The 22,608-nt window shown below is 41.2% G+C and overlaps 1 protein-coding gene across 19 annotated transcripts in view; it reads left to right on the plus strand.

Annotated features, from left to right (window-relative positions):
* The window catches only part of LOC132405014 (transcription factor 4-like), a 649,090-nt gene that overhangs the window by 555,421 nt on the left and 71,061 nt on the right, over positions 1-22,608 (plus strand). For all 19 annotated transcript variants that reach the window (XM_059989695.1, XM_059989690.1, XM_059989698.1 and 16 more), the window contains 4 exons: positions 3,747-3,852; positions 6,841-6,974; positions 15,642-15,774; positions 20,646-20,713. In XM_059989695.1, coding sequence (XP_059845678.1) covers positions 3,747-3,852; positions 6,841-6,974; positions 15,642-15,774; positions 20,646-20,713 — 441 coding nt within the window. The remainder of the gene's footprint in view (positions 1-3,746; positions 3,853-6,840; positions 6,975-15,641; positions 15,775-20,645; positions 20,714-22,608) is intronic.

Genomic DNA, 22,608 nt, shown 5'->3' on the forward strand with positions numbered 1-22,608 from the left:
CCAGTGACACTTTGAATGCTTTGCAGCAGGGGGTTCACCTAATGGCCTGAGGAAAGAAATTGTTCCACATCCTGAAAGTTCTTGTTTTAATGCATGGGATAGTACTGATGAAAGTAGTCTAAACTCAGCTTTAGCCTGTATTCCACGATTGTCCACAAAAGGTGCATTACAGCCAAAAGCACCACATTGCCATAATTTTTAATTGACTCCGGAGCTATGAAGTCAGATTTCAGACTCTACAAGTGTCCAGCAGAGGTCCTCTAAAGCTGCATAAGACAGTGACCAAACGTGAGAATTTTCCGGAAAGTGTTTCTCAGTTCTAAACTGCTCAGTGCATTGTTCGAATGACTTGCTAAAACATCTTAACAACTGCATTGTGAGATTTTACACCAAGTGATTCTAAAGAATGTACTTGTGCACTTTCTAAAAACATCATATTTCTGTCAAAATACCTTGTTCCCATGAGATAATAAAATGTATGCTTTTTTCAGTTGCCAAGAAAAATGAGTTTTACAAAAAATAATCACCTGTTTCCTCTTGCTACACATGAACGTTCCATTGTATATAACAGCAATATAACAAAAGCAATGGTAGCATTCATTTTCAAAGGACCAGAGTATAAAAGCAAGGATGTAATGCTGAAGCTTTCTCAGGCGTTGGTCAGACTGCACGGAGTATTTTGGGCCCTCTATCGAAGAAAAAATATGCTGGCAATGGAGAAGATCCAGAGGAGGTTCATGCAAATGATCCTAGGAATACATTGTATGAAAAGCATTTGATGACTTTGGGCCTGTACTCGCTGGAGTTTAGAAGAATGAGGGAGAATGTCACTGAAACCCATCAAATATTGAAAGGTCGAGATAGTGGACATAGAGAGGGGTTTCCTAAAGTGGGAGGAGTCTAGGACCAGAGGGCATAGCCTCATAATAGAGGGATGTTCCTTTAGAACAGACATGCAGAAAACTTTCTTTAGCCAGAACCTATAAAATTCATTGCCACAGAGAGCAGTGCGGGCCAAGTCATTGGGTGTATTTAAAGCGGAGGTTGATACGTTTTTGATTAATCAGGTGTCAAAGGTTATGGGGATAAGGCAGGAGAATGGAACTGAGAGGGATAATTAATCAGCTATCATGGAATGACAGAACATTTGATGAGCCAAATGGCCTAATTCCTCTCCTATATCGTATGGTTGTATATGCATCTCTTGCTTGTTCATTTAAGCTTGTCTATGCAACAAACAGATGCTTGTTTCTTTTGCCATTGTTCACAATTGATCTTTTGGATGCCATGAACACATATAGAATCAAAGGGTCATAGAACACCACAGCACAAGACCAGGCCCTTCAGCCCAGCTAATTCATGTTGAACTATTAATCTGACTCGTCCCAATGACCTGCACCCAGACCACAGCCCTCTATACTCCTCCCATCCATGTACCTATACAAATTTCTCTTAAATGTTGAAAATAAACCTGCAGTCTCCACTTTCATTAACAGCTCGTTTCACGTCCTCCCTCACTACCTTCTGAGTGAAGAAGTTCCTCCCTGAACTTTTCACCTTTCACCTTTCACCCTTAACCCATGGCCTCAAGTTGTTTTCGCACCTATCCTCAATGGAGAAAGCCTGCTTGCACTTACCTTATCTATACCTTTCATAACTTTGTATACCTCTATCAAATCTCCCCGCATTTTCCTATGCTCTAGGGAATAAAGTCATAATCTATTCAATATTTCACTATAACTCAAGTCCTCAGGTCCTGGCAAAAAAATTTCTCTGAACTCTTTCAATCTTATTGATTTTAATCTGAACAAACATCAGAACAAGATCAATAAGATTGAAAGAGTGCAAAGAACAATCTTACTGACTTTGTTTGATTCTGAACAAAAGTTAGTTTTGTCCAGTAAATTAATTGGATAATTTCTATTCTGATTTTTGTTTCTTAAATATTATCTTCTTTATATTGTAAGGATCAAAAAAAAAGTGAAGAATGTAATGTTCCCAGGCCTTTGAGTTTTGGCAGAATTCTGAATATCATAGGTGTGGTTGCTTTCTTTGGCAAATTGCTTTTAACAGCAGATTTTCCAATTCCTTGGTCTCTGCCCTCATACAATATTAAAACTGCTATTTCCAAAATATAACATTTGCCAAATGTCTCATATCTGCCAATTTCACAGAATTGTGACCAGATCATTATGAAACTTAATGTTGAGAGCCAGATTCTGACATGTAAAGCTTTTAATTTGCCAGGTAGATTGAGGGAGAGTGGTTGATGCCATTCAATTGTCTATCACTGTGAAAGCTAGTAAAAGAATGAAGGGTGGGGAGACTGCCTTGCTTCATGCCACAAGTTCATAACATGTAAACAACACCACTTCCATAGAGTCATAGAGAAGTATAGTGCAGAAACAGGCCTTTCAGCCCACTTAGTCTTTGGCAAAACTACTTAAACCTAAACCCACTCCCATTGACCTGCACTGCGACCATAGCCCTCCATACTCCTCCCATCCATGTTCCTATCCAGACTTCTCTTAAAAGTTGATATCAAGCTCGCATACACCTCTTATGCTGGCAGCTCATTCCACACACTCACAAACTTCTGAGTGAAGAAGTTTACCCTCATGTTCCACTCCATTGTATCTGAGGAAATCCCAGCTTTAGGAATAGTGTTACATTGATTACTCCCAAGTTGCAAGTTCCTTGTGAAAAAGGTATAAATTCCCAAATGAACAGAATACCATCGTGTCTCACTTGAAAAAAATCTGTCAAAGTACATTTATAATTGAAGTATGTATATGTCACCATATACTATCTTGAGATTCATTATTTTACAGGCATTTGTATTTCTTTGTTTTCTTATAAATGGCCAGAAGGAAATAATTCTCTAGGTGATATATGTGTACATTGATAATAAATTTAATTTATTTTATTTTATTTAGACTAATTACAGGACAATTTACACTGACCAATTAACCTACTAACCAGTATTGCTTTGGACTACTGGGGGGAAACTGGAGCACCCTGAGAAAGCTCGAGCACTCCACGAGGAGGATGGACAGAGTGCTTATGGATGATGTTGGAATTGAACTCTGAACTCCGTCGCCCTCAGTACTAATAGTATCGTGCTAACTGCTGCACCGCCGTGGCACTCACTTACTTTGAACTTTGACATTTTTTTTTGTGCGAGATTCTATGGCTGGACTTCAAGTCTCTTTGAAAGTTGCCTCAATGTTGTGCGTCCTTTCACCGTACTTCTACCACCACCTCTCCACATCTGCCTCTGTCCTTAACCGCTTCCCTATTTCTTTATTTTCAACCTTCAAACAGCGCCTGTGATCCTAATCTTGGAGATCCCAATTTATTGTCTGTAAACTGAAGCTATTTCCTATCTCCTTTCTTTCCTCAAAACTGTGCAAACACTTGTATTCTTATTTGATGCAATTTTCTGTCTTGCCCCAAATGTAATGGAAGAGTTGAACGAAGAATTTGTTCTATAGTAATGAAATAGATACGTTTGCACGATCAGTACTTACATTTAGTGTGGGGAACAGAGTGGTGTACTACATCTTCTGTCCTGTTCCCATATGGATCTCATCAACATTCCTTATGATCACAAGAAACGCCTATTATACGTAAGAGCTGGTTTGTAAGAACGCTAGTGCCCTTCCCAGTACTGAGTTATAGAAACCTCGCTTTGTCTTTTTATTCCCTTTGTAACCGTAATTGTTGATTTCTTTTTATTTTTGCAGGTGTATGCCCCATCAGCAAGCACTGCCGATTACAACAGGGATTCACCAGGTTATTCTTCCTCCAAGCCTCCTACCAGTTCGTTTTCTAGTTCATTCTTTATGCAAGGTGAGTGTGCCTTAACTGAACCGCTTGCACTTTTTGTTTAAAAAAACTTGAATCAGAATCAGTTTTATTATCACTGACATATGTGCTGAAATTTGATTTGTGGCATCAGTACAGATTAATACATAAAATAAACAAGGAATTACAATAAGAAATAAAAATAGGTTGTGTTACTGAGGTAGTGTTCATAGACTGTTCAGAAATCTGACGGTAAAGGGAAAGAAGCTGTTCCTGACATTGAGTGTGTGTCTTCAGCCTCCTGTACCTCCTCCCTGATGGTAGTAATGAGAAGGGGGTATGTCCTGGGCGGTGAGTGTCCTTAATGATGGTTCTGTTTTGAAACACATGAGAATCTGCAAATGCTGGATATCTTGAACAACACACACAGGGCAGGCAGCATCTACGAAGTGGAATAAACAGTGGACGTTTTGGTGGAGACACTTCATCAGGCCTGGAAACGAAGGGGACAGAAGCCAGATTAAGAAAGTGTTTTTGTTGTACACATTAGATTTGAAGGAATGTTGAGGCAAGCTGGGAAATAAGAGACATTTTCCTTTGTAGTATGTCATCATCATTCCCTCTCCAGCTCTACAGCTACCTGTGCTTATCCATCATCCAAGAACAGAGAGTCTAAATGAGCTCTTACTTCTGAACCTCTGCAGTTCTGTGTTTTTGCTCATTAAACTCTTGCTAAAATAAATATGGCTAGATATATCTGGGACATTTTTTGGGTGTTGCCTATAGAGCTGAGCTGACATCTGGCCAAATGTACAGTATTTTTTTCTTGAGCATAACAACCCACATTCAGCACAGTACCATCAGCCTCTCGTGATAGCTGCACTTGGTATCAGCTGACTGGGATAGTGTTCTGGCCCAGAAGGCAGTCCCAAAGAGCAGTTTACTGCCCATAGCACATTGCGAGTGGGAAAGAAATTCGGCTCGCTGTCTATTAGGAGTTTCTACGTTCTCTCCCAAACCGTGTGGGTTTCTTCCAGATGTTCTGGTTTCCTCCCACAACCCAGGGACATATGGATTGGTAGATTAATAGGTGCTCTTGGGCAGCATGGGCTCACTGGGCCAAAGGGCCTACTACTGTGTTGTATCTCCAAAATAAATTTAAAAAATAAATATTTTGGTTAAAGAAAAGAATATTAGCCATTGGAAGTTATCTTACATGGGAAGGGAATTTGTTTGACATTTTACAATGCAAGTTACGAAAGATCCTTTTATATTGAACCAGCATGCAGCCACCACAGTACAAATATTGCAGTCTGTAATTTCTAGCTCCTCTTGCTCACTCAGCAGTGCTAAAATTGAAACCTAAAAACAGTCGACAGCAAAATTTTGTGTTTTGTAACACACACACAAAATGTTGGAGGAACACAGCAGGTCAGGGAGCATTGATGGAGGGAAGTTAGGGGGAGGGTATAGGACCAGAGGGCACAGCCTCAACTTAAGGCCCAGACAGAGTGGATGTTGAGAGGATGCTTCCAATATTTGGAGAGTCTAGGACCAGAGGATACAGCCTCAGAATAGAAGGATATCCCTTTAGAACAAAGATGCAAAATTTCTTTAGATAGAGGGTGGTGAATCTGTGGAATTCATTGCCACAGATAGCTGTGGAGGCCAAGTCATTGGGTATATTGAAAGCAGAGGTTGACAAGTTCTTGACTAGTAAGGGCGTCAAAGTTTATGGAGAAGGCAGGCGAGTGGGTTGAGAAGGGAAATAAATTGACCATGATAGAATGACAGACCAGACTCAGTAGGCCAAATGGCCAATTCTGCTCTGTTGTCTCATGGAAATCAATGGATGATGTTCTCGGCCAGTAGCCTAAAGGAACAAAAGAAAAGGCCCAGTGTGCTCTGCAGAGGGGTTACAGGAAACAATGCTAAACCACAAGAGATATTGTGGCTGGGCACCAAAAGTTCAGTAGAAAGCATGGGCTTGAGGTATCAACAAGCAGTGAGAGGGTTGTGTGACATTGAGGTTAAGGGAGGGAATTCTGGAGCTGAGGACTGATGCATCTGATGTTGAAGTGCAAAGATTAGGGTTAGGGAGGTTTTTTGATTTTCCAACAAAAGAATGGAACCAGAGATATTTGCACTGCATGTGGTACTCTATTGTCACTATGTATATGTGATATTTTGAACGTATAAATGTGTTCATTTCCAGTCGTCTCATGATAGGAAGGATGTAGAAGCTTTAGAGAGTGTGCTGAGGAAATTTAACAGGATATTGCCTGGATCAGAGAGCACATCTTATGAGGGTAAATTGAGCAAGCTAGGGATTTTCTCCATGGAGCAAAGGAGGATGAGAGGTGACTTGATGAAGGTGTACAACATGATCAGAGGCATAGATTGAGTGGACAGACGGAGGCATTTTCCCAGGGCAGAAATGGCTATTACGAGGGAGTATAATTTTAATTTGATTAGAAAGAAGTATAAGGTGGGGTATCAGTGGTAAGTTTTTTTCACACATTCGTAGCAGGTATGCAGAATACGCTGCCAGGGTTGGTGGTAGAGATTTGGGACATTTAAGAGACTCTTAGGCATATGGATAAAAGAAAACTAGATGGCTATGCGGGAAGAATTAGATTGATAGATTGATTAGATTGATAATTGTAATAAGTCAAAAGGTTGACACAACATCGTGGACTGAGGGAGCTGTACTGTTCCATGTTCTGTGATTAGTTTTGCCTTGGACGCCATTTCCTTCTACAGTGCTTACATTATCGGGTACATAACATTAATCAGAAGAATCAACTTTGACCTTTCACTGCGTAATTATGCTGCTGAACCAAATTATTATTTCTAACATAATTCAGCCAAGATCACCCTTTTTTTTCCTCTGCTTTAAACCAAGAAGAATTCCACAGATGAAGACATCTTCTCCCAGTTCTGCCAGATAGTTGCAATCAAGTAATCACTTGAGAATATTCCAGTGGGCTTTTATTTCTTGGGAGGAGTTACTGTGACAATCTCTCTTCCTAGATGGGCATCACAACTCTGATCCGTGGAGTTCCTCTGGTGGAATGAATCAGCCCGGTTACGGAGGCATGCTGGTAAACTCCTCCCACGTTCCGCAGTCCAGCAGTTACTGCAGTCTGCATCCGCAAGATCGTTTGGTAAGTGAGACCTCTTTTCGACTGGCAACCCGCCACTAATAGATTCAAGATTCAGATTTGTTTATTAGATGTACATCAAGACATACATTGAAATGCGTCCTTTGTGTCCAACCAACACAATCAAGGGTATACTGGGGGGAAGACCACAAGTGTCATTTCACATTCTGGCGCCAATGTAACATGCCCACAATGCCCGGTAGAGTAACACAGCAAGCAACAACAGAAAAACGAGACCACCCATGCACATACACAGTCTTCTAACCTCAGGACAGGACATCTGCTTTGGCCTCCAGCTGCCAGCACACTCAAATTCAGACTTGGACTCGCAGACATTAATATTCCTAAGCACAAAAAAATTCTGCAGACGCTGGAAATCCAAAATAACATGCACAAAATGCTGAAGGAACTTAGCAGGTCAGGCAGCATCTATGGAAAGGAATAAAAAGTTCATGTTTTAGGCCAAGACCCTTCATCAAGAACCGATGAACACTGTTGGCCCAAGATATTGACTCTTTGTTCTCTTGAAAGGCAAACACGAGGAAATCTGCAGATGCTGGAAATTCAAACAACAACACACACAAAATGCTGGTGGAACGCAGCAGGCCAGGCAGCATCTATAGGGAGAAGCGCTGTCGACGTTTCAGACCATGACCCACACATTTTAATTCTACGTCCCATTCCCATTCTGATATGTCTATCCATGGCCTCCTCTACTGTCAAGATGAAGCCACACTCAGGTTAGAGAAACAACACCTTATATAACGGCCGGCAGCCTCCAACCTGATGGCATGAACATTGACTTCTCTAACTTCCGTTAATGCCCCTCCTACCCTTCTTACCCCATCCCTGATATATTTAGTTTTTTCTCTCTCTCTGCCCATCACTCTGTCTGTTCTCCATCTCCCTCTGGTGCTCCCCTCCCCCTTTCTTTCTCCTGAGGCCTCCCATCCCATGATCCTTTCCCTTCTCCAGCTCTGTATCCCTTTTGCCAATCACCTGTCTGGCTCGCAGTTTCACCCCACCCCCTCCGGTCTTCTCCTATCATTTCGCATTTCCCCCACCCCCTCCTACTTTCAAATCTCTTACTATCTTTCCTTTCAGTTAGTCCTGATGAAGGGTCTCGGCCTGAAACGTCAACAGCGCTTCTCCCTATAGATGCTGCCTCAGCTCTTTGTTCTTTCCTTAGTTGCTGCCTGACCTGCTGAGTTCTTCCAGCATTTTGTTACATGGACAGATTGCTAGCCCATAGCCATACAATTTGACATCTGGACCTACTTTCATGGACTCTTCATCTCACGTTCTCAATATTTATTGCTTATTTATCTATTATTACCATTTTTTCTTTTGTATTTGCATATTGGTTGTTTGTCTTTCATTGATTCAATTGCGTTTTGAGGATTTACTCTGTATGCCAGCAAGAAAATAAATCTCAGGCTTGTATATGGTGAAATATATGTACTTTGTACTTTGAACTTTTGACATATGCAAATTTCCAGCAATGTCAGCTGAATTAATACATTAGCTCTTTATGGAACAAGAAGCAGTTTATCTGCACACATTGAAGACTTTTCATGTAACATACCCACAACTTTCAGATCACATCAGTGACTGAAGTCTTTAGTGTGTTCTCAGACAGAATGGAAGAACATTCATTCCCAATAAAATCATTCCACCTAGATAAGATTAAGATCAGAATAGCTTGATATGTTACATGAACATCAAAAACATACGGTGAAATGTGTCATTTGTATCAAAAACCAACACAGTCAAAGAATGCTGGGGGCCACTTGCAAGAGTCGTCACACTTCCTGTACCAATATAGCATGCCCGCAACTTACTAATGTTAACCTGTACATTTATTGGACTGTGGGAGGAACCTGGAGCATCCAGAGGAAACCCATGTAGTCACAAACATAAGAACTCCTTAACAGATGATGGCAGGAATTGAACCTGGACTGATTTTACATAGTGTGCGTGAGTGTGTGTGTGTGTGTGTGTATGTATGTATGTTTATTTATTTAGAGAGAGAGAGAGTACGCAGGCTAGGGTGCCTGAAACTTTTGTACAGTACTGTTTTTGTCACAGTGGAACAAAGAGCCAGTTTGTAAATCTGGCAGGAGCAAAGGATTTTGGGAATGCAGTGGTTGGGGTCACCACGGGAGGGGTGGGGGATAGGTGGCAGAGAAGGAGTGCCAGGGGCAGGCAGATGGTGCTGGTGCAGACACACCCAGCCCTGAGACACCAGGCGAGGTCATTTAATTCCAAATCATTGGTTCATTGATCATTACAGAATGTCTCTCTGGTGCGTCCCACTCCCTCCCCTCTCCCTTCCCCTTTTCACAACCACTACTCCCCCTCCCTGTCTCCTTCCCGCTCTCAGTCCGCAATAGAGACCCGTATCAGAATCAGGTTTATCATCACTCACATATGTCATGAACTTTGTTTTTTTTACATCAGCAATGCATGCAATATATAAAGTTACTACAATACTGTGCAGAAATCTTAGGCACCCCGGCTACAGTATGTATATCTGCCTCAGACTTTTGATAGTACTGCATTTACTTTGATCCGTGCGATTCATTCACCAAAATTTATTTTCAATGGTTCCCCTGGCTTAAGGAAAGTTATTATGAATGCACACACATCTTGCGTTTTAAAAACACAAGAAAATATGCAGATTCTGGAAATCTAAAGCAACACACACAAATTGCTGGAGGAACTCAGCAGGCAGGGAGCATCTATGAAAAAGTGTAAACTTCCTTGGCACATTCGACACACATTTCAAACTCACACCTGTGATTACTAATCAGTTTCATAGGATTTGACCCCTTGATTCTCATGCTACTTTTCACACTAATGTAAATTTGCAGTATGCATCTTCACCCTTCACAAAAGTTACTCACTGATAAAAGAATTCAGAAGGATATACAAGAAAACTTCAGAGCTTTTCGTATATTTAACTGATTAAATAATGAAGATAACTATTTCTGCAGATCTCAGGGAATATCTACTCACAGCCACTTACAACAATGTGCATTCAATTAAAAATTGATCCAAAAGTTCTGTAAATTGTTATTTTTATTTCCTCTGCGCTTTTTTATAAATAATAGCTTAATTTATTTTTGCGTAAATCAAATGCAGCTCTTCACAGTAAGCCCACAGGCTTCTATCTGGGTGGGCTGGTTATCATGGAAAGAAAAGTGTTTTTAATCTCGGCTTTGTGCCTGGTGAGCACACTGTTTAAAAAAGACACACACACACGCACGCACACACACACACACACACACACACACACACACACACACACACATGAAAGAGTGCAAACGAGTTCTGTTTGGCTGAAGTACATTGATTTTCAGAGTTCAGAGATAAAAGGCAAAACAACATATTTTCTCCATTGCTGTAACAAAAATGTGTAAAATGATTTTCTGTTTTTTAAATGCACTGTCAAAATTACACACAAACATAATATCAGCATAATATTTACCTATTGAACATTGAAAAGCCTAAATAGACTGGATGTGGAGAAGCTGCTTCCTATAGTGGGGGAGTCTAGGACCAGAGGGCACAGACTCAGAATGGAGGGACTTCCATTTAGAACAGAGATGAGGAGAAATTTCTTTAGCCAGAGGGTGGTGAATCTATATAGATGAGCCTAAGACTTTCACACGGTACAGTACAGTGTACCCTGATTGGTTGCATTTTTAGGAAATCGTATGTTTCACTGATTGCTTTTGCTGTCAACAAGTAATGCCATGGTGGATGCGTGGTCTTCGAACAAGCAGGTTCTGATGGTATTGTTGGCAGATAACAAAGGGTTGTTGTTTTAAATCAATAGGAATGGATATTACAGTTTCAGAAAAGGTATCGCAGTACAAAAATCATCAGGGTGACATGGTAGAGTAGTGGTTGGTGCATCAATTTACAACACCAACCATCACCAATTGGGGTCAATACCCACTGCTGTCTGTAAGGAGTTTGTACAGTTTGTCTGTGAGCACGTGGGCTTCCCTCTGTCTGCTCCAGTTCCCTCCCACATTCCAAAGAAATATGGTTAGGGTTAGTGAGATGTGGGCATGCTATGTTGATGCCAGAAGCAAAACTTATGAGTTTGCTGATCTCATTTGACACCGACGACGCACAGCCTCAGAACGTACCTTTAGAACAGAGATGAGGAAGAATTTCTTTAGCCAGTGGTTGACAAAAATGTGGAATTCATTGCCACAGACGGCTGTGGAGGCCAAGTCATTGGATAAGTTTAAAGCGGTGGTTGATAGGTTCTTGAATAGTCAGGGTGCCAAAGGTTACTGGGAGAAGACAAGAGAATGGGTTTGATTGGGATAATAAATCAGCCATGATAGAATGGCAAGTTGATTCAATGGGCCGAATGGCCTAATTTGCGCCTATGTCTTATGGTCTTAATATGGTAGAGGTGCCAGTTTTCAGGGGTTCACCAAGTCATATGGCGTTTGGCTGTGGGGCTTTAGATAATATTTGTAATTCCGTTTGAATACAAAGTTGAGTCACTGGTTTCAGTGCTCAGTATAATTGCTGTTTTTTCAGTCTATACACAGATGTTAGACTAATCCACTGGCATCAACACTTGTTCATTTTCTTCTCCCCTCCTTTTAACCTTTTTTTATTGCTGCCTTTTGCAGTGGAAAATAAAATGGCCCTAATGGGAGTTCACATGGATTTTTTTGCTCCAGGACATACTCAAATAAATCTATCACTGTATTAATATCTGTAATAGAACATCGAACCGCACAGCACAGGAACAGGAATCTTGGCTCACAATGTCTATATCCTTCCATTTTCCTCACATTCATGTGTCTGAACATCCCTTAAAAGTCTCTAACGTATCCACCTCACCACCCCAGGCACCCACCACTCTGTGTAAAAAAAACTTGCTCCTCTCACCTCCTTTGAAATAACCCCCGTCACCTTAAAAACATGCCCTGTAGTATTAGACACTGGGAAAAAGATACTGTCTGTCTACTCTATCTATGCTACTCATAATCTTATAAACCTCTATCAGATCTCCCCTCAGCCACCGCTGCTCTACAGAAAACAACTGAAGTTTGTCCAGCCTTTACATGCCCTCTAATCCAGACAACCTCCTTTCAGAATCAATTATCCAAACATTAATCATTACCCCTTAACCATCAGGCTCTTGAACTAAAGGGGGTAACTTCACTCGCCTTACTACTGAAATGTTCCCATAACCTGTGGACTCACGTTCAAGGACTCCTCATCTCATATTCTGATATTTATTCCTTTTTTTTCTCTTTTGTATGTACACAAATTGTTGTCCTTTGCAGGTTGGTTGTTTGTCCATCCTGCTGGTGGTGGTCTTTCAGAGACTCTGTTGTGTTTCTTGAACTTACAATGTATGCCCATGAGAAAATGAATCTCAGGGTTGTATGTGGTGACATAAATGTACTTTGATAATAAATTTAGTCTGAACTTCAAACATCCTAGGGATACAGGACTTTACTTAGTTTTACACTGATGACCCTCTGTAAAACGTTTTTAGCCCCACTGACTGGAATACCTCCAAATAATGTAAAATATTAAAAGGCAGTATGTATATTCTGTCCCACTTACTGTAGAACAGTAATGTGCTAGTGGGAGGATTGCTTCAAATAACATGAATAGTGTGAACAGACAGGTGGTGGGGTGGAGATAACTTTGAACTTCGAACGTCCTGGATAATGGCATTCAGAATTATGAGGGATCTAGATCAGGTAAATGCAAACAGGCTGTTTCCACTGAGGTAGGGTGGGACGACAACCACAGGTCATGGATTAAGGGCGGAAGATGAAAAGCTTAAGGGAACATGAGGGGGAACTTCTTTACTCAGCGTTGTGAGATTGTTGAATGAGCTACCAGCACAAGTGGTATTTGCGAGCTCAGTTTCAACTTTTAAGAAAAGTTTGGATAGGTACATTGATGGGTAGGGGTATGGAGGGCTGTGATCTGTGTGGAGGTCGATGGGACCAGGCAGTTTTAATGGCACAGCATGGACTAGATGGGCTGAAGGGCCTGTTTCTGTGCTGTGTTTTTTTTCTACACCTCTATGACATAACACAGGATATTACTTTGTTTCATACAAATGTACAAATGTTCCTTCTGCAGCATGCCTCCAGCCTCACTGACAGTCTGGAATAACTGCAAACAATGTGAGAGATTACAAGGAACAAAGATATATACTGTCCCACCTTACTGGAGAACAGTAATATGCTAGTGGGAGGATTGCTTCAGATAAGCTGAGTTATATGAGAAGATTAAATACGTTAGGACTTTATTCCATGGAGCATAGAAGAATGAGGAGAGATTTGATTAAGATATGTGTCTACCAAAGCAGGAGTAACACTTCCCTCCGCTAGCCTACGGGTCACCCTTGGACAAGGTGTAGCATCTGCTTAGCCTCCTGGTCAGGATCTTGTGAAGCCATGGGAGCAGGTGTTGGATAGTTGTGTGAGCAGCTGGTGCATATCACAAGTCCTGGTTATGCGACCACCAACACCGGATACAGACAGACAGACATACTTGATTGATCCCGAGCGAAATTGGGTTTCGTTACAGCCACGCCAACCAAGAATAGTGTAGAAATATAGCAATATAAAACCATAAATAATTAAATAATAATAAGTTAATCATGCCCAGTGGAAATAAGTCCAGGACCAGCCTATTGGCTCAGGGTGTCTGACACTCCGAGGGAGGAGTTGTAAAGTTTGATGGCCACAGGCAGGAATGACTTCCTCTGACACTCAGCGTTACATCTCGGTGGAATGAATCTCTGGCTGAATGTACTCCTGTGCCTAACCAGTACATTATGGAGTGGATGGGAGTCATTGTCCAAGTTGGCATGCAACTTGGACAGCATCCTCTTCTCAGACACCACTGTAAGAGAGTCCAGTTCCACCCCCACAACATCACTGGCTTTACGAATGAGTTTGTTGATTCTGTTGGTGTCTGCTACCCTCAGCCTGCTAGCCCAGCACACAACAGCAAACATGATAGCACTGGCCACCACAGACTTGTAGAACATCCTCAGCATCGTCCAGCAGATGTTAAAGGACCTCAGTCTCCTCAGGAAATAGAGACGGCTCTGACCCTTCTTGTAGACAGCCTCTGTGTTCTTTGACCAGTCCATTAATTGTCAATTTGTATCCCCAGGTATTTGTAATCCTCCACCATGTAAAACCATCTCTAAAGAGTATTGATAATGACTGGGGTAAAGACGCTGCCCAGAAGAAGGCAATGGCAAACCACTTCTGTGGAAAAATTTGCCAAGAACGATCACGGTCAAGACCATAATTGCCCACATCATACGACTCGGCACATGATGCTGATGTATAAAAAAGTTCAGTATGCATGTGATAAATAAAGCTAATCTTTAATCTTTATTGAACACCTCTCCATGATAACTTTGATGATCAGATCCCTGTGGCATTGAACTAAGCCAGAGATTCCCAACTTTTTTATCCCATGCACCCCTGCCATTAACCAAGGGGACCTTGGACCCCCGGGTTGGAACCCCTGAGCTACCCCTAATTCAGTATCCTTTGAATCATCAATATGTTATTTAATGGATGTGTTCTGGACTCCTGTAGTAAAGAGCATTCATGAAGATGCCAATATCTTTGGCTTATGTGTGTAATGTGCTTTAAATTATGCTCGACTTATATCTTAGGATTGTCATTCATATTTAATAAAGGACAAAACATTTAAAAATGATCTGAGTTGTAAGGAAAAGTTGAATACTGTAGGTTAGGACTTTATTCCATGGAGCATACAAGAATGAGGAAAGCCTTTACAGAGCTGTACAAAATTTTGAGATTTGTAGATAGGGTGCCTGTTAGCATAGTGGTTAGTGCAATGTTGTTACAGCTTGGGGGCATCGGAGTCCAGAGTTCAATTCCAGTACTGTCTATAAGAAAGTTCATACATTCTTCCCGTGTGGGTTTCCTCTGGTTGCCCTAGTTTCCTCCCAGAGTCCAAATATGTACTAGCTAGTGGGTTTATAACTTGTCCTGTGATTAGGCTTGGGTTAAACCGGTGGGCTGCTGGGTGGCGTGGGTCGGTGGATCGGAAGGGCCTGTTCTGTGCTGTATCTCTAAATAAATTAATATAAATAAAGATAGGGTAAATGCAACCAAGTGTTTTTCCACTGAGATTAGGTAAGCCGTAGGTTAAGGGTGAAACGCAAAATAATTAAGGGGAACGTGAAGGGGAGCTCCTTCACTTGGAGGGTGGTGCGAGAGTAGAATGAGCTGCCAGCGGAAGTGGTGGATGTGGGTTTGAATACCAAAAAGATGAGGGGACAATGGTTTTTTTTTGTTTACTCAGCAAGTTGTTAAGATCAACAATATAGTGGTGGCAGATTCAGTAATAATTTTCAGGAAGGAAATTGTATATCCACTTTAGAGATGGTGGGCAATGGAGTAAAGAACCTGGGTGCGAACAAGAGGTCATGGATTAAGGGTGAAAGGTGAAGTTTAAAAGGATCTGATTGGTTAGTATTTTCCTAAAATACACACATTGAATGGTGCATGTACCTATAACATACACACAAATATAAAGTAATAGTTGAAGACGAAATGGTACTGAATGTAGAACAGAAACGTAAGTTAATCATTTGTCCTTCATTTATTCCCACAGAACTACCCATCACACTCCTCGACGGACATCAATGCCAGTCTCCCACCGATGTCCAGTTTCCACCGCAGTGGCACAAATCACTATGGTGCCTCATCCTGCACACCTCCAGCCAATGGAACAGACAATATCATGGGTGAGTACAGATGGGAACAGTATATTGCATCTTTCAGAACTCCAGGGTCCCCGTCAGTAACTTAGAAGAAGAGCATTAACTGATGTTATTAGGACATAGAACAGAATAGCACAGGAACAGGCCCTTCGGCCCACAATATTGTGCTGAACCAATTAAATTAGTAATCACATGGCTCATCTGCTTACATAATGTCTACATCCTTCCATTTTCCTCACAGCCATAAGACATAGGAGCGGAGCTCGGCCATTCAGTCCAACAAGTCTGCTCCGCCATATCATCATGGCTGAATTACTATCCCTCTGAATCCCATTCTTGTGCCTTCTGCCCATAAACTTTGACATCCTGACCAGTCAAGAACCTGCCCACCTCTGCTTTAAATATACTCAAAGACTTAGGCATTGAATTCCACAGACTCACCGTGCCTATCTAAACAAAACCCCCTATTGTATCTGCCTCTACCACCACCCCAAGCAGTGGATTCCAGTCACCCACCACTCCCTGTGTAAAAAAAAACTTGCCCCTCACATCGCCTTTAAAATTGCCACCTATCACCTTAAATACATGCCCTCTGGTATTAGACATATCAACCCTGTGAAAAAAGATACTGTCTGTCTACTCTATCCGTGCATCATTGAAGTGAACAACTTCTCTAATCACAATTCATAACTTTTCGTTATTACTTTTTGGTAGTTTGATGAATATTGAGTGATTCAAGCTAACCAGTTGACTCAAGCTAACCAATTTATTTCACTGGGGAAAAAGCAGTATGTGAATTGGTCACATGGGTGTAATTGGGTAGCGTGGCTCATTGGGCCAGAAGGACCTGTTTCTGTGCTCTATCTCCAAATAAATAATTAAAAGCTAATTAATTTATTACACTGGGACAAAGGAATACATGATTCACCTAAAGCAACACACACAAAATGTTGAAGGAACTCAGGAGGTAAGGCAGCATCTTTGGAAATGAGTAAACATGCACATTTGGTCAGATAATTAGCCGTCTTTTATATTGTACTATCTTAAGAATTCAATTAACGTAATAGTATGAGTTGTTAAACTATAACATCATTAGTTTTTCTAATGGATATGAAATCCAGAGTGGGATTGCAAAGTTTTTTTGTAGATCCTCTGTGGCTCCAAAATAGTGTCGCATTTAGTGCAAAGTTAAGACAGCTCAGGCTGTCAGAGTTTGGAGTCCAATTCCGGTGCTGCCTTTAAGGAGTTTGTGCGTTCTCCCCGTGACCCAAGAGTTTCCTCCCAAAGTCCAATGACTACGGTTAGTGGGCTAATCGGTGATTGTAAATTGTTCTGTGATTAGGTTTGGGTTAAATCAGTGGATTACTGGGCCGGAAAGACTTGTTCTACACTGTATCTCTAAACGGAAATAAATAAGGAAAATTGCTGCTTTTGTTAGTTCTATGTGGACTATTAGTCATGAAGACGAAAAATATTCTGGTGGATTTCAATACTGTAATGTTCAAACCATAAGCATTGACCACATTTTTAAATTATTGGATAATGTCTGAAGGTAGAATTTTGGTTCATATAAGACTGAGTAAGCCTTAATATTAATAAAAGAACACTGTCTTCATAAGAAGGAGTGTGGAAAAGAGTTTTTGCTTTAGAAAGCTGATATGTTACAGTCTTCATGATAAACATCATCACCTCACTCTGACAGACTATGGTACCACTGTGACAGAAGTGACACAGACTGCTCTCCCTCCAGAGAAATAATTTGCCCAAACTCATTTTTCACTCAGACAAGTCCCCAAACATTTCAAACCTCTTTCATTAAAGTGACACATAAAAAATTTACATTTTCATTTGCCTATCCATGCTGGGGAAATCCAAAGGAATTCTGCTCTGTGTTGTCCATGAATCTTGCTTTCACTTCGAGTATTTATTATTATTAACTTTAATCCTGTTTACTTCAGCTTATCCTTGTTGTGAAATGGTTTATGCTTCATAAAAATAATTTTCCTTTACGTCCTTTTCCTGAGCATCCAGTGTTTGATTGCTTACACAGAATGTCCTTACATTAAAATGTTAATTTTATATTATTTAGCTTTTCTCTTAGCCTGCCACACTTCAGCTTAGCTTGTCCCAGAATCCTAACTTTTGTAACTCTGATTCAGATTTCCAGAAATAAGTGCCCTGAATCAGGTGCATTGACATGTTAGCTTTACTGTTGTTCTCCATAAAAGGCATCAATTATAATCCTGCTCTCTTGTTTGCTTGCCATGCTCCGAACAAACCCATCTTCCCCCCCAAGCATCTTTCCACTTCCCTTTCTAGAAGAATTTCTTGCCTCTGATCTGTTTTCAAAGATCCATCTGATCATCTGCTTTAAATAGGTACACCGGGAACTGTTTCCCGCTTTGTCCTCTTTGTGACTGACATGTAACCTTCACGAGAGTGCCTGTTTCTCCTCAAACTTTTATTTTCTGAATTAAACATGCTGAGACCTATCCTCATTCTGTCTGTCCAGCTTTGAACACTAAATTAGACAGAAGGCAGCAGCTGTTTCCAAGCACTGCTATTTTATAACATATATATAATAACAAGAACAAGTTTATTTATAGAGTACTTTTCGTAGAGATGATGCAGTTCAAAGCACTTTACAATGGGATAAAAGTGCAAGCATGAAAAGGGACAAAAAGACATTATTTAAAAACGAGGTTAAGGAGATGGGTTTCGAACTGATACTTAAAGTGTCAACTGAGTCTGCATCCCTTATAGATTTAGGTATTGATATCCACAGTTTACGAATGTAGTTCAAAACAAGCTGACCTGACAGTTATCTTTTGAGGGAGATTGTTTAGTTGGTATATTCTAAATTCCATTAGAATAGAAAAATGGCTTTCAGAAGGGAAAGTCTGAGAGAATTGCGAAGTTTCCCCAGTATGGAAATACGAAAACTCATGAATGGAAAAGTCTCTGGGACCAGATGAGATGTACCCCAGGCTACTGTGGGAGGCAAGGGAGGAGATTGCTGAGCCTCTGGCGATGATCTTTGCATCATCAATGTGGACGGGAGAGGTTACAGAGGATTGGAGGGTTGCGGATGTTGTTCATTTATTCAAGAAACGGTGAAGAGTTAGCCCAAGAAATTATAGACCAGTGAGTCTTACTTCAGTGGTTGTTAAGTTGATGGAGAATAACCTGAGATCAAGATTTATGAACATTTGGAGAGATATAATAGATTAGGAATAGTCAGGATGGCTTTGTCAAGGGAATGTCGTGCCTTACGAGCCTGATTGAGTTTTTTAAGGATGTGACTAAACACATTGATGAAGGAAGAGCAGTAGATGTAGTGTATATAGATTTCAGCAAGGCATTTGATAAGGTACCCCGTGCAAGGCTTATTAAGAAAGTAAGGAGACATGGGATCCAAGGGGTCATTGCTTTGTGGATCCAGAACTGGCTTGCCCGCAGAAGGCAAAGAGTGGTTGTAGATGGGGCATATTCTGCGTGGAGGTCAGTCACCAGTGGTGTTCAGGGATCTGTTCTGGGACCCTTACTCTTCGTGATTTTTATAAATGACCAGGATGAGGAAGTGGAGGGATGGGTTTATAAGTTGTGGATAGTGTGGAGGGCTGTCAGAGGTTACAGCGGGACATTAATAGGATGCAAAAATGAGCTGAGGAGTGGCAGATGGAGTTCAACCCAGATAAGTGTGAAGTGGTTCATTTTGGTAGGTCAAATATGATGGCAGAATTTAGTATTAATGGTAAGACTGTTGGCAGTGTGGAGGATCAGAGGGATCTTGGGGTTCGAGTCCACAGGACACTCAAAGCAGCTGCGCAGGTTGACTCTGTGGTTAAGAAGGCATATGGTGTATTGGCCTTCATCAACCGTGGAACTGAACAAGGAGCTGAGAGGTAATGCTGCAGCTATATAGGATCCTGGTCAGATCCCACTGGAGTACTGTGCTCAGTTCTGGTCGCCTCACTACAGGAAGGATGTGGAAGCCATGGAAAGGGTGCAGAGGAGATTTACAAGGATGTTGCCTGGATTAGGGAGCATGCCTTATGAGAATAGGTTGAGTGAACTCAGCCTTTTCTCCTCGGAGCGATGGAGGATGAGAGGTGACCTGATAGAGGTGTATAAGATGATGAGAGGCATTGATCGTGTGGATAGTCGGAGGCTTTTTCCCAGGGCCGAAATGGTTGCCACAAGAGGATGCAGGTTTAAGGTGCTGGGGAGTAGGTACAGAGGAGATGTTTGGGTTACGTTTTTTTTTTACTCACAGAGTGGTGAGTGCGTGGAATGAGCTGCCGGCAAAGGTGGTGGGGGCGGATACGAATGGATCTTTTATGAGAGTTTTGGATAGATACATGGAGCTTAGAAAAATAGAGGACTATGGTAAGCCTAGTAATTTCTAAGATAGGGACATGTCTGGCACAACTTTGTGGGCTGAAGGGCCTGTATTGTGCTGTAGGTTTTCTATGTTTCTTGTGTCACCCATCTATCTCAAATCAGCCTGCTAACATTATAGATCAAAGTACACAACATCAGCCGCAGTATTCCACAAACCTATAGAATGTAAAGATGGAATGTCGTTCGACAGAATGTAACTATTATGCTTTGTAACTACAAAACATTAAACAAACTCAAATGAAGACAGGAATCCGGGAAATGTTGTCTTTAAGCGATGTGTGCAGGTATCATGTGTGTGCAGTGACATATGCAATAAATGTGTGTTGCATATAACCCATAATGGATTATTTAATCGAAAAAGAATACTTAAACTATATATATACACACACACAGACACACACAGACAAATATATACAAACGGTATATATGCTTACTCAAATATTACTGACAGATGAAATACACAATAGTAACGTTATTTTTCTCTCTCCTAGTGAGCAGGGCAGGAGCATCATCTGGCAGCTCACAGACTGGCGATGCACTGGGCAAGGCACTTGCATCAGTAAGTGAAGAGACTGTTGTTCACTCTTCTAAATGGCTTGGGGCTGGGAGCACTAGATGGGGACGGTTGCCAATGGGAGCATGAGACAAAGGAGCAGAATTGTACCATTCGGCCCATTGTTTCGCTGTACCATTCCATCATGGCTGATTTATTATCCTTCTCAACCCCATTCCCCTGCTTTCTACCTGTAACCTTTGACACCGATTAATCATGAAACTACCAACCTCTTCTTTAAATGTACCCAGTGACTTGGCCTCCATGGCTGTCTATGGCAATGAATTCTGTAGATTTGCCACTCTCTGGCTAAAGAAATTTTTTCTCATCTCTGTTCAAAAGAGGCGTCCTTCCATTCTGAGGCAGTGCCCTCTGGTCTAGACACTTTGACTTTAGCCAACATTCTCTCGATGTCCTGACTATCTAGTCCTATCAATATCCAATGGGTTTTACTGAAATCCCCCTCTTCCCCATCATTCTTTTAAACTCCATTGAGTACAGGCCCAGAGCCATCAAATGCTCCGCATACATTAACCCTTTCATTCCTGGGATAATTCTCATGAACATCCTCTGGACTCTTCAATGCTACCACATCCTTAGATAAGAGGCCCAAAACTCCTTACAATACTCTTAAGTGCAGTCTGACCAGTGCCTTATAAAGCATCGGTATTACACCCTTACGTGTATTTTCCGGTTTTCTTGAAAAGAATGCTTTAGAAGCAGTGGTACAAATCTTGAGATTGAGATTGAGTCCCTCCATTGGTCACGTCAACCGTGGATGTTGTGTCTAGCTCTCCATGTTATATGCAAGTCAGGGCAGTACAATATGGAGACCAAGCTGTTGCACGTGCAGCAGGCTCCCCCATTCCACACAGTTGATGACTCCACAGGAATGGCAAAGGCCGACATAGTTTGGCACTAGCAGCATTGCAGGAGTTACCAGTCAGCATTGAACTCAACATAGGAGTGCCTTAGAGACTCCAGCTCTGGATTTTTCCCGAAGCCTTCCCCATGAATGGGGATAGCCACAATGCAACAGAAGTTTGAGATCAGCGTTCTCCTTCTAGATGTGATGCCAACCATGGCTGATGAGCCCCATCTGCCCAGTATGATTGGTGCTAAGACGACACTAACTTACCTTTGTCCTTTCTCCTGTCAGTAGAAACAGTTCTTCCAGGCTTAGCAGCTAAACCACATGTGAAGGCCAGGAGCTCAACTTGGTTGTCGGAGGCTATTTGATCCACAGGAGCATTTAATAGGTAGTGGGAGTTTATCCATTAACTCCCCCAGCTATGACAGTCTTAAGGAAACTGGACAAATCTAGTAATCATGTAAAAGTGGAACCACAAAACACTTAAAAAGCATTTAGTAGAATCGTGCCAAACAGGGTATCTTTATTTGGATTACTTATTAATTTATTTTTTGTTACTAATAGTATTTTTTTGTCTTGCACTGTGCCACTGCCACATAACAACAGATTTCTCTACATATGTTGGTGATAATTCTGATTCTGACAAATGGTTACTTGTGGGTGTAACATATTTAATACAAACGTCTTGGCTGTCTGACTGGATTTTGTATTAAATTTTTTAATGGTATTATCTGTTCTAAAGATAGCTCGAGAAACTCCTTGGCACAATGCTGTTATTACATTTACATAGAGTAAAACTCCAATAACCTCAAGATTTAAGAGATGCCAAACTTGCAGTAGAATGTTACTCCTCCTATCCATATCTCAACATGTTTTTAATCCATCTTTATTACATGTTACACATTATTATTACACTCCAGAATCAGAATTACATTTAATATCACTGGCATATGTCATGAAGTTTGTTGTTTTGTGATATGGCAAACTTATTTCCCATGGTAGGGTAGTCCAGGACAAGACGGCACAGCTT

The sequence above is a fragment of the Hypanus sabinus genome, chromosome 14, assembly GCF_030144855.1.
Source record: "Hypanus sabinus isolate sHypSab1 chromosome 14, sHypSab1.hap1, whole genome shotgun sequence".
Taxonomy (NCBI): domain Eukaryota; kingdom Metazoa; phylum Chordata; class Chondrichthyes; order Myliobatiformes; family Dasyatidae; genus Hypanus; species Hypanus sabinus.